General features: G+C 37.7%; 1 protein-coding gene across 1 annotated transcript in view; it reads left to right on the forward strand.

The window, feature by feature from the left end:
• The window catches only part of NAA15 (N-alpha-acetyltransferase 15, NatA auxiliary subunit), an 88,625-nt gene that overhangs the window by 38,778 nt on the left and 36,281 nt on the right, over positions 1 to 13,566 (forward strand). The window contains exons 5-7 of the mRNA XM_013007110.2: positions 970 to 1,154; positions 2,294 to 2,447; positions 10,134 to 10,253. Coding sequence (XP_012862564.1) covers positions 970 to 1,154; positions 2,294 to 2,447; positions 10,134 to 10,253 — 459 coding nt within the window. The remainder of the gene's footprint in view (positions 1 to 969; positions 1,155 to 2,293; positions 2,448 to 10,133; positions 10,254 to 13,566) is intronic.

Consider the following 13,566-nt stretch of genomic DNA (forward strand, 5'->3'; position numbering starts at 1 on the left):
GGTGAGAACCACTGCTCTAGAGTAAGAACTTCTAGAGTAACTCAAAATATATTTTACATTTTTTAAGGAATGTGACTGTTCTTTTAAAAATATCCTTATGGTGATTCTGTTTATGATGAGACTTTAAAAATTATTTTACCATATAAGACAAATCTGGTTTACTATTTTGAACTGATATAATCTATTCAATGAAAATTAGCATGGATGCTCCTCAAGTAGGATCTTTGATGGCATAGTGGGTTTACACATTGGGCTGCTAACCACATGGTCGTGGTTCAAAACTATAAGCCATTCTGGGAGAAAAAGGTGAGGCATTCTGCTCTTAGAAATATGTAGAACCTCAGCAACCCACAGGGGCAGTTCTACAGTATCTTACAGGGTCCCTGCATTGGAATCAACTTGATGAAAGTAACTTTGGTTTGGTTTACTCTTCAAATGGTCAGTAATTTTGTATGGCTTTACATGTAAATAAAACCTTTACTATATTTTTCAAGAAAACAAATTTCGCAGTTCCTTATATGTGTTCATAGACAAATATGTTTCTGTCTTTGTAGCTTTACTTTTAACCCCATTGAATATATTTAGCCCCTTTTTCATATTTATTTTTTACATGTAGTACATGCTGACTTGTTTTCTCTATATGTTAACTCTAAGTAGGTGGGTACTTTATAATTTTTTAAATTATATTTTCGTGGAGAACTTTTGATTAGTTTTTTTCCCTTGATACTGTATTTTCTATCCTATATTAATTTTTAGCATAAATGTGTCAGAAAGTAAAGAACACTAAGTTTTTTACAAACATAAGAATAGCTTGGAGGCTTCATTGTACTTACCAAATTATTTATTAGACTATAAATATACAATATAGATATTTAATTTAAACTCTTTTCTGTATTGTGTTATGAAACCTTTGGTGTTGTGGGGGTAAATTAATGCCATCTTCTTAACGAGTGTGTAACTAAACTTACGTAAAAGGGATGTTGTTCCTTTATTTATATTTTCGGTATGTTCCGTTAAAGGAAACGAGGTATCAATTACTTCAGCTTCGACCGGCACAGAGAGCATCGTGGATTGGCTATGCTATTGCCTACCATTTATTAGAAGATTATGAGATGGCAGCAAAGATTTTAGAGGAATTTAGGAAAACACAGCAGGTAATATCCAAAAGTGCTTTCAATAGATCTGATTTTAGTTATAGCTAATAGATTGTGTGTAAAGACTTGCTCATTTTTAATTTTGAAATAGTTTCAAACAGGAAAATTGCAAAAAAAGTATAAAGAACTTAATATAGGAGTTCACTAAAACAACCAACTGCTATTATTTGACCCATTTCCTTTAGATTTTATCCAAATTTTCTTCTTTATGTATTTGAGAGTAATTGTGTACACCTTTTCTTTTAACTCCAAATACTTCATTGTATATTTCCTCTGAAATAACTTTACTGTTGTCACCTCTGTCAATGTTGTTTGTTTTTGTAACAACCATGCTCTATCAGTATGGTTGTTATTTTTTTTCTTTATTTCAGAACCCTACTTTGTGTTTATAATTTTTCTTATCTCTTTTAATATACAACAATATAGAAGAATTTTTTGTATCTCACAATATTAATATCTTTGGTCATTGCTTTTATAGTAGTCCTACAATTTGTATTTGTGTGATGTTTACTCATTATTATAATTTTACATTGTTGGTGGGGAAAAAACCACAGAAGTGGTGATGTTGAGCACCTTTCACTGGTTCATCATATCAAGAGGCATCTGATGTCTGTTCCATTTGATCACTTGGTTAAGGTGCTGACTGCTAGGTTTCTTTATTGTAAATTGCAGATTTTTTTTCCTTTCTAGTTAATAAGTAAGGAGATAACTCATAAAATACTGAAAGTATTTGGAGTTAAAAGAGCACTTATTTAGACATTCATTCATTCATTTATTTATGTGGTATGAATCGATTACTACTATGATCACTGTAAAATGGTAATTTTCTGACATTGCTTTTCCTTCTAGATTTATTGTTTGGCATTTTACTGCTAAGCACGAGTTTCCCTTATCTTCCATTTGCTCATTCAGGATATGTGAGGACTTTCTGATTCTTTGATTCTTACTTTAGTCATCAAGTTTTATGAGCTGATATTGTCATTATTTGTTTTGTTTCTCCACAGACAGATATTTAGATGTTTTAAATTCAATTTTATGAGTCACTTGATATCCTTTAACTTGTATGTTTTTGCAAGTGTATCCAATTTTCTAATAAAGTAAAATTCTTACTCTTAGTATCCCTTTATATCTATATACAGACGTCCCCTGATAAAGTGGATTATGAATATAGTGAATTACTTTTATATCAGAATCAAGTTCTCCGGGAAGCAGGCCTGTATAGAGAAGCCCTGGAACATCTTTGTACTTATGAAAAGCAAATTTGTGATAAACTTGCTGTAGAAGAAACCAAAGGTAATTTATTAAGAATGCCAGTTATTATAATATGTAGTTATAACAAAGAGAAGGCCTGAAAAATCATTGTGTTGCTCATGACAGTTTCATATATTAGACATTTTTGGTGTTAAAATTTTATTTTTTACTCATGCTCTCACTGTGAAAATACCATATATACTCGTGTATAAGCCGAGTTTTTCAGCACATTAAAAAAAAATACTTTTACTGGGGGCTCTTACATCTCTTATCACAATCCATACATTCCTCCATTGTGTCAAGCACATTTGCTCATATGCTGCCATCATTATTTTCGAAGCATTCTCTTCCCACTTGAGCCCCTGATATCAGCTTCCCATTTCTTTCCCCTCCCTCCCCCACCTGCCCTCCCTCATGAACCCTTGATAAGTTATAGGTTATTTTTTCCATATCTTACATCATCCTCTGTCGCCCCTCACCCACTTTTCTGTTATTCGTCCCCCTGGGAGGGGGTTCTAGTTGATCCTTGTGGTCAATTCCCCTTTTTTCCCTCTACCCTCCTCTAATCCTCCTGGTATCTCTACTCTCCTTGTTGTCCCTGGGGGGTTTATCTATCCTGGATTCCCTGTGTTGTGGGCTCTTATTTGTAGCAGTGTGCATGCTCTCGTCTAATCTGATTTGTGAGTTAGAACTGACGTTACGATAGTGGGGGGAAGGAAGCACCAAAGAGTTAGAGGAAAGTTGTGTGTTTCATCGGTGCTATACTGCACCCTGACTGGCTCATCTCTTTCCTCTGACTACTCTGTGAAGGGATGTCCAGTTGTCTACAGATGGGCATTGGGTGTCCACTTATTACCACACCTCCACTCCTGCACCCCCATTCACCTTGAGTATGGTTTTATTCTGGGTCTTAGATGTCTGATACCTGATCCCATCGACACCTCTTGATCACACAGGCTAGTGTTCTTCTTCCATGTGGGCTTTGTTGCTTCTGAGCTAAATGGCTGCTTGTTTATCTTCAAGCCTTTATGACCTCAGACATATATCTTTTGATAGCTGGGCAGCTTTCTTCACCACATTTGCTTATGCACCCATTTTGTCTTCAGCAATTGTGTCTGGAAGGTGAGCACCACAGAATGCCGGATTGTTAGAACAAAGGGTTCTTGTGTTAAGGGAGTACTTGAGTCGAGGCCCAATGTCCATCTGCAACCTTAATTCTTAACATATAGATATGTGTACATAGTTCTATTCCCCTCGCATTATATATATTTACATATGTACATGCCTGTATTTAGGCCTCTATAAATGTCCTTTTCCTCCTGATTCTCTATTTCCTTTTTACTTCCCTCTTGTCCCACCATCATGTTTGGCCTTTATTCGGATTTAGTTATTCCTCACTGCTACATTGCCCTTGAATGAGCCCCAGTAGGCATCTTATAGCCTTTCTTCCATTGATTTTAGTTCACTTGTTTGTTATTCCATTGTCCCTGCGTTGGTCCCCTTTTTCTTTCTCCTACCTCCCCTTCTCCCATATCCTCCCGGAACCATTGGTCCTGTTCTTTTCATCTCTGAATTGTTTATCCCGCCTATCTTATCTAGATAGACATGCAGATACATTAATAAGTGTAAAAACCAGTCAAAGCCAAATAATACAACAAAGGAAGTCAAAACCAACAAAACAATAACAAAGCAGCAGAAAGCAAGAACAAAATAACAATAGCAAAAAGAAAGCCACTGACAAAAATGGAAAAGCCTATAAATAGTTCAAGATCTGCTTGTTGCCCTTTATGAATGTTTTCCAGTCGAGTCTGATAGGGTACCACGTTCTGTCTCCCAAGTCTGTTATAAGTATTCCCCGGGGGTTTCCTCACTCTGCTCCCCCTGCTGCTCTGCTGCATGCCCTCGGTGCCTTGCCCCAGTGTGATGTGGCCAGACCATTTAGCACATTTTTAATGCAGTTTTTGTGGTAAAATTAGGTGCCTCGACTGATATTCGGGTTGGCTGATATTCGAGTAGATACATACACATTGAAAAGATGGATATTGTTGTTATTGAGCTGATATCAACTCATTGACATAGGAGAATATAATTGCGGTAAATAAAATATTGCTGACTGAAAATAAAGGAAATGATAGCTTAATTTTAAGCTTAATTTAGGCAGAATATTGAATTTTTTACATACCGTATATACTCGAGTGTAAGCCAACCCGAATATCAGCCAAGACACCTAATTTTATGACAAAAACTGCATTGAAAATGTGCTGAAAAACTCTGCTTATACTCGAGTATATATGTTAATCTTTTTAAGTCAAAATTTCTTGTCAGTTAAAAGTACTGGTGTGTGATGTAGCAATGATGAAAAATACAACTTTCCTCTAGTTCCTTCCTAAATGTTTCCTCCCCGCTCCCACTATCATGACGCGAATTCTACCTTGCAAGTCTTGCTAGACCAGAGGATGTACACTGGTACAGATAGATGGGAACTGGAAATACAGGGAATCCAGGATGGATGATCCCTACAGGACCAGTGGTGTGAGTGGTGATACTGGGAGGGTAGAGGGAGAATGGGTAGGAAAGAGGGAACTGATTACAAGAAACTATATGTGACCTCCTCCCTGGGGGACGGACAAACAAGGAGTGAATGGAGGGAGACGTCGGACAGGGCGAGATATGACAAAATAACAATTTATAAACTTAAGTGGAGAGGAAATGTTTTGAGAATGATGAGGGCAATGAATGTACAAATGCGCTTTACAAAATTGATGTATGTATGGATTGTGATGAGTTGTATGAGCCCCTAATAAAATGATTATAAAGAAAAATAAAATAAAATCAATAAGAACTAAAAAAAAAATTTTAAAAAAGTACTGGCAAATCATTCTTTTCTAAATATAGTCTAGAACTTCCCTAAGATATCCTTTATAGTTTTCTCTGAATGTTTTTGTGTCCATAGAAAATTAATTCTGAGAGGAAAGGAAACCAGAATTTTAGGTTTACTTGTATAGATTAAGATAAGAGGGGTGGATAGAGAACTAAAACACAAGTGAGCTTTATACATAGTTCTTACATCCGAGGTAGTAATTATTAAAGAATAACTATCAGAAAGACAAGTAATATGTAAGAGTAACCATCTGAAATGTTTTGCCTTTACTGACCTGTAGACTTGTACTTACTGGTTACACATTTCTTTCGCTCCTTTTGAAGTTTAATCCTTGGAAGATGTTATATCTGTGTGCCTAGTGTTATAACTTGTTTGTGAAATAAAATTTCAACCGAGTGTCATAAGTTGACCAGAAAATGTGGGAGTCTAGGGATCCTGCAGCTCAGCTGTGATCAAGATTTCTGACTTAATGGAAAGATCCCAAGACTGGCAAGAGCTGCCCACTGGCTACCAACTAGCTATATGATTAAAGGCAAGGATTAAGCTACAGTTTCTTTAGAAATACAAGAGAATTTTCAAAGTGCTCTTATGTATATTGTTACATATGATATTCTCAATAACTTGGAAGTAAAAAGAATGGCAGGTAGGTCAAGTTAGTTAAAGACTCAATTGACCAATGGAGTTTAGCAATTTGGAAATCATTGGTGACTTTAACAAGAGTATTTTCTGAGCAATTTGGATGCAGGGTGGTATGACCCAACCTTACAGGTTTAAGTGAGGATAAGAGTAGAGGAAATAAAGAGAGAAAAATGACTCTTACAAGTCTGGCTACAATGGGAAGCAGAAATAGGGTCGTAGATTAAATGGATGGTTGATCAAAAGAACATTTTTACAACTTGTTTTTGTGCTTATTTCAAATGCTCCACAAGACATTGAAAATTAGAGATAGCAGAGGGAGTATAAGCTATTTGAAAGTTCAAGAATTATCTTAGATAAGAATATAGGTTTCAAAAAAAGAATATATAAATAGGCAATTGGGTATATAGATATACTGGGTGTTTATAGAGAGTCTCTCCTGTTTCCATTTGTTCAGTGAAACAAGATGCAAGGCCACCAGGTAATTAAAACGTATATGTAGGTTTTGAGTGTCTATAACGTATTGGATATTAAGCATAGTGTTGGGGAAAAGGAACTGATCGTAGACTCATGGGGTCTCCATAAATACAGACATTGCAGTGGTTTTGTGACAGGGAGAAGAAACTAGGATGTCCCGGCTTACTTAGGCGCTCTATCCTGAGTAAGTTGGCATAGTTACACAAAAAAATAGTTGTTTAAAAAAAAAAGTTGTTAATTTTTAAATAGTTTTATTCACAGATAATTCCCATACCATGCAATTTATTGGTTCATATATATTAAAAAGAGTTGTACAATTATCACCATAATCAATTTTAAAGGATTTTCTTCATTCTTGTACCCATTTCATCATTCTTGTATCCATCCCCCCTAACCTCCTCTGCCATAACCCCCAAAATATATTACTCTAGTTACTGTCTCTAGATTTACCTATCTTTAGTTTCATAAAAGGAATATCATATCAATACACAATCCCCTAAAAAAACCCAACAGAACGAAAAAAGGAAAACCTCAATGCCAACGATTCAGAAAATAAAAAAACTTGAGCAAGATTAAAATGTGTCAAATGGTAAGTTATTAAAATTTACCCTAACTATGCAGTAATCTACTTTCCAATGTACTTCAAGGACAAGACTAATCACAGCCCTGATTAGTGATCTGAGTTGCCCAGTGGAGAGGCCTAATCTGAGAAGGGGACTCAGCAAATGGATTTGGGGCTCACTGTTGACCATACTAGTAATTCTTTGATCATACTGGCTGGTGTGCTTCTTTTTGGATTTAGCTGACACTTCACTTCGATGGTGCTTGCTTTAAGGTCCTAGTCACTATTCTTCCTGATAGCTAGCACCATCTGATTCCTTTCCGTGGTACTCTTCAGTGATCTCTTCCTGAGGACAAATAGTGAGCAAGGACCACATTCTAATAACAAGTTGTTCTTAGATTACAGTTTACAATTAAGTAGGAACTCAAGGTTCATTTGTATATTGACGGTTTACATATATCCCTAGTGTACTTTGGAGGCAGTATTATCAGTTTCTTGAGAAACAATACAAATAACCTCTGGAACATTTGCTAATTCTAAAAATCACCAGCGCACCAATAATTTCTAATAATAATATTAATTTAGCCAATGGCATAAAGTGTTAAACACTATCGAAAAAAGGAAAATAAATATAGGAGTACTCATTAGACTAAAATATATGAAATATTCACTTGTACAGATTAGAAGCTAATGTGACTGAAAGCATTAAGAAACTATGAAAGTTGGACACAAGGTAAAACGCTCATTAGTGCTCATTCACAAAGCCAAAGCTGTCCATAGCAAAATCTACACAAAGAGCAGTGCACACAAAACGAACTTCAGTTTCTTTAATATGCAACAGGTGTGTTTAAGGTAAAGTGTGGTTTACTTAGTGGATTTTCCAAATCAGATACTTCTCATGTATATACACCACTAAAAGACAAGACCTAAAATCCAGGTGGCCTGTAGTATGAGTCCAGGGTCACCAACAGTTGAATAGAAACTGGGTCAAAAATGTATGATTAGGAACAATCCAGGTCAGATTCTCCCATGGGAGGTGGGGGAGGCACTATGTAAGTATTGTTGAGCGTTTTCCCCAAGGGCAGGTTGCCCCTCCTTGGTTTACTTCGCAACCAGAAGTCAGAATTACTTGTGAGCTTTATAGTGAGTGAGTAGGCACAGTTAGGCAAGGTATTTTATTGTTAATTCTTAAATTTCCAAGTCTTCCCACACACAACAAGGTGGAGATCAGGGAAAGAACTGAAAGTGTGTATTAGATTGTGTATGGGAGAAAAGGTAGAATTTATGAAAATGTTCTCAGTGAAGTAGGCTTTTGCATAGAACACAGTTGACAATTTGAGCCACAAAACTCTTCCGAGGATAGACTGCTATAGCAGTCTTTTGCCTCTATCTATTATTGGATAGCAGTACAGTCCATTCCCCCACCCCCCACCCTATCCCCAGAATGAGCTATGACAACTAGAGATGCCTCCAGATATTGTTACATGTCCCTTGGGTGGCAAAATTGCCCTAGTTGAGAACCGCTGGTACAGAGGTTAGGAATACAAGCTCTTCTGCTTTATACCCTAGCCCAGGCACTATCCAGACTATGCTGTACAAGTCATCCCAAGCTCCTTGTGCTTTAAATGAGGACAATAATAATAGCCTGTGTTGTAGAAATGTGACTCTTGAACTAGTGAACACATGTAAAACATTTGAAAGAGTCTTTGACACACAGTGCGGGAACCTTGGTGACATAGTGGTTTGTGCTGCTAGCTACAAGCTCAGCAGTTCAAAACCACCAGCTACATTGCATGAGACTTATGAGGCCTATATAGTCTTTGGAAATCCACAGGAGCAGTTCTAGTCTGTCTTGAAGGGTGACTATAAGTCAGAACTGACTAGATGGCAGTGAGTTTGGTTTTGAAAGGGCTCAATTGTCTGATAAGAGTTAAAGTGTGCTAGAATGAAGTAGTGGTTTTTAAACAATAGCTTTGGTGAATGGATGCCCATGAAGGATAAAGAAAAGGATTCCTGACCTATGTTTAAGACTCTTGAGAGTGGTCGAAGTGCATCTATTGCTAGTGAAATCAGTGCATGCCCCTTGCCCATTTGTTTCTCCCTTCCATGAGAGGATATATGGAGCAAACGGGAGCTAGGTTTGGGATTGATATGAATACCTAGGACTACCAATGTTTTTAGTGGTGTAATCAATAATGGAATCCGAGAAAGCCAAGCAGCAAGTTTATAGCTTTCTGATAGACCTGAAGAAAAGGGAATGGAGTTTTATCTAAGGTGGAAGGGTAGGATTAATGAGAGAAGGCAAGACAGTTAAGCCTAAAGCAGGATCCCTGCTTGATGGTTGGGAGTCAAGACTGTTCGAAGACTGTCGTCTTTTAAAATGTGGCCATGATTATCAGCTGTTAGAGCAGAGTCATGTAACTGACGAAGGAATCTTAGGTTAGGCTATGGGATGGGTCATTCATTTGGATGTTGAGGGTGCCCTTATGATGGCAGGAATAATTGTCGACTAACTAATTGAGTTAATTCTGACTCACAGTGACCCTCGATAAGGTCTGGTCCTGTAAATCTGTAATGGCCAGTGGGTTTCAATTGCTTATCTGTGGCTTTCGGCCCAAGGCCTAATTCATAGCACCCCCAGGACTCAGTGGAAGACTGGGTGATGGCATGAGAAGCCGTATTGTCACAGTGGTCAAATACTGTGCTGGTATCAGAAAGGCTGGTTGGTAGTTCACATTTGCCAGTGCTCCCTGGGAGAACAACCTTGGCACTTTGCTCCCGTAAAGATCCACAGCTTAGGAAACTGGAGCAATCAATTCCCATCCGTCCAATAGGGTTGCTGTGAGTTGGCGTCTGCTCAAGGCGTCTGACAACATCAGATGATGTTTGGAGATACTGTGCTCAGTGAACTTGGGAAAGTGGTCTGGAGTTGGACACATATCTGGGTAAATAGGAAGATGATATTCCTAAATAATGTGAACTTCAAAAGAAAAGTGGATAATAAGAGTAAAGAGTGATCTTAAAGGAAATTAAGAAGTGCAGTAAGTTACCAAATCTACTTAACTCCCTACCTTCATTTATAATGAAAAAGTAAAATTATTAGAAGGTGTTTTTTGTTTTGTTTTGTTTTTGTTTTAAATAAATAGTTAATTTAAATTTTCCCCTCCATCAGGAGAACTTCTATTGCAGTTATGTCGTTTGGAAGATGCTGCTGATGTTTATAGAGGATTACAAGAGAGAAATCCTGAGAACTGGGCCTACTACAAAGGCTTGGAAAAGGCACTCAAGCCAGGTAGTGTTGTTTATGACTTCTTTTCTGTCTATGTTTGTTTGTTTGAGATGCACTTACATGTCGTTGAAGAATCCAAGTCCACTTCAGATTTCACTTTTCCTCCTTTTATAGTCACTCAGACCAGTGTTTAATCGGAGGGGTAAGGAATCTGGAGGGTTTGTTAGGGTCTATGAGCATATACCCTTTTAAAACTTTTTAACTCTTAGTTTTTTAAAGAAAAGCCCATTCTGTATAGTTACACAGTTCGTCTCATTAGTTAAGTCAGTATTAGTATCACTTCAAAGCCCCATAAATGTGGTTCTAATTTTCTTTCTTCCCATCTCCCCTCCCTCCATAATTGTCTTTTCCCCCCAAGATTAAATTATTGATTGCACATGATAATGGATGGTACCTATGTTAAAACTCCATCTATAATTTTATCTTCAATAATTATTCAATTTAGATATATTACATAGGATGCACCAACACCATTTTTTCTAACCAAATATACTCTGTTAACTTGCTTTGGTGACCATTTTTAATGATGAACTCCAGGCTACGTATCAGTAATGATCAGTTCAGCTACAACCAAAGTTTCTGAAAATGGCCTCTCTGCCCCTAAGCTGTCTTCTAAGGTTATTTATATTTCAAATCACCCTGAAGAAGTTGTACGCGTCACACTGTTGGGGTAGTTTATCAAGAGGGCTTAAGAGTAGACTAACTTTACACAGCACGTTTAAAAATACATTTTATTCAGCGTCATGATCAGACTATTACATTTAGCAATCAACAGCATGGGTGAGGGAGAAAAAAGGGAAAGAAAACGACACCAAATCCTTTGTCGGACTGCTTTACACTTTCCACAGAACAGAAACTAAAACGACCTGTTACTCAATTAGTCACAAACACAGCCCTCAAGTTCTTTTGCCCATATAAATGAGTATTGTCTAAAACATTCCTTCTTTGTAGCTGGGGGGCCTTGCCACAAATGTAGTTGGCTGCATTCACAAATCTGTTGTAACCCTTAGCTTCTCTGTCACTTCTCTGACTCTCCTCTCCTGCTAAGCTTTGTTCCCTGGTAGTCATTAAAATCTTCTGCCATAACTACTGCTACTGCTTGAGCCACCATAGCCAACTTGGTTTCGTGGTTTGCCAAAGTATTGACCTTCACCCCTCTGCCTCCAAAGTTTCCTTTCTTTATCAGCCTAAAATGGGAAGATTGATTGTTGTAATTGCCAGATTCATTGTAGCTTCCGCCACTTCCAAAATTGCTTCCACTACCACTGCCAAAGTCACTGACCTGGCTTCTATAACCTTGTCTACCACTTCCATAGCCTCTGTTTTCTCCAGAGTAACCAGGGCCGCTGCCCCTATAATCACCATCACTACCAAATCCATTATAACCATCCCTCTGCCACCATATCCGCTGAAGTTTCCATCCCGACCAAAGTCTTCATTCCCACCAAAATCACCTCCTTGGCCACCTGAAGTTTCCAGAACCATTTTGACCTCTTTGGCTGGAAGAGGCACTGACCATCTCTTGCTTTGGGTTTCCTTACATCACAGTAGCCATTCACAGTGTGGTGTTTCTGATTGACAATCTCATCTATGGAGTCATGGTCATCAAAAGTCACAAAAGCAAAGTCTCTCTTGTTGCCACTGCCGCAATTTTCCTATATTGCTTAAAATAATCTCATAGGTGGTGCTCTTCAGTGTCGTTTTTGATGTTACCGACACAGATCTTTTTTCATAGTTCAGTGGGCACCCAGTCTTTGAGCATCTTCTCGTGAGACAGCTTACTTTGGTTTCACAACTCTTCCTTGGTGGCCTCGCCTTCATAGCTGCGTCCCCCTCCTCCAGAGTAGAGTAAGTGCCAAACCCAGTGGCTCTGGAGCATTCGGTGTTTGGATTGCTCATTACCACACAGTCTGTGAGCATCCCCGTTGCTCAAAATGGCTCCACAGACTCTCATATCAACCCTCTGATGAAGAGTTTTTGTAGAAGTTTGGACTTTTTTGGAGACTAGACTCTGATTTTGACATGATGGCAGTGGGGGGTGGGGAGGACGCTTGATGCTGCCTCGTGGCATCCACCGGCAGAAGGCCCCTCCTTAATTTTCCATGCATCCCCTCTCCCTGCCCTCACCCCATCCCTGGCCTCTTTGTAGTCTTATTAATATGTGTGTGCATTTAAAAATTTATAATATAAAATATTTCTCTTCAACAAAGTTTGCCATTTTAGTAATTTTTTAATTCAGTGGCATTAACTACATTCACAAAGTTGTGCATTCATTACCCTTGTTTCCTAAACATTTTGATCACTCCAAATGCTCCATACCCATTGAACTGTATCTGTCTCCCTTTTCCTCCTCTCTGATAATATTATTATATATATATTAAAAACAGAAGGCATAAATATTTGACTTTTGTCCCTGGCTTTTATCATTTAACTTAGTGATCTTAGGTTCATTCATGTTGTATATACTAGTGCTTCATTTCTCTTAATAGCTGAATAATGTTTTGCTTTCTAAGTATACTACATTGTATTTATCCACTTCTTGATGGACAGGTGAGTCATTTCCACCTTAAGGGTATTATGAATACCGTAATAGTGCTATGAAATAAACATTGGTTAGTAAATATCTTTATGAATCCATGTTTCTAATTCTTTTGATTACATAGCTAGGAGTGGAATTACTGGATCATGTAATATCTTTATGTTCAACTTTTTCAGGGACCAAACTTTTCCCTAAGTAGCTGGACCAATTTACATTCCCAGCAGCAATGCATACAGGCTCTCCATATCTTCAGCAACACTTATTATTTTCTATTTTCTTGATATAGTAGCTTTCTTAGTGGGTTTTAAGTGGTTCTCATTCTGATGGTTAATATGTTTTTATTAACTCTGAAAAGCACAACAGAAAAATAATGGTTAAGAATTAGTTCAAAATCTGAATATAAAAGTGCATTCGCGAACTTCCATCTTATGCAATAAACCAAGCACTTTCTGGAACCTTTCCTATTACAGATTCTTAGGAATGGTTAAAAAGAGAAAAAATTGAAAGCCGCTCTTAGGAAAACAAACACATAATAATTTTCAAAACTTGAACATGAACTTTCTACTGACAGAAAAGAAGGTGTTTCTCAGAAAGAAAGAGTAACTTAAGTGTGGTAAGCTGTGGTTGTACCTGAGTCGCTAGCCTGGGGCCTACCAGTGTATCCTGGCACAGCATATTGTTCTCTGTAGAGAGAGGAGCTCAGTCTCACCATTCAGACAAATGGTTCAGAGACTTTCTCTGCTTCCCTCCTCTCCTCTCCTCTCCTCTCCTCTCCTC

The sequence above is a fragment of the Echinops telfairi genome, unplaced genomic scaffold, assembly GCF_000313985.2.
Source record: "Echinops telfairi isolate 266 unplaced genomic scaffold, ASM31398v2 ScPeMD7_2186;HRSCAF=2738, whole genome shotgun sequence".
NCBI classification, from domain to species: domain Eukaryota; kingdom Metazoa; phylum Chordata; class Mammalia; order Afrosoricida; family Tenrecidae; genus Echinops; species Echinops telfairi.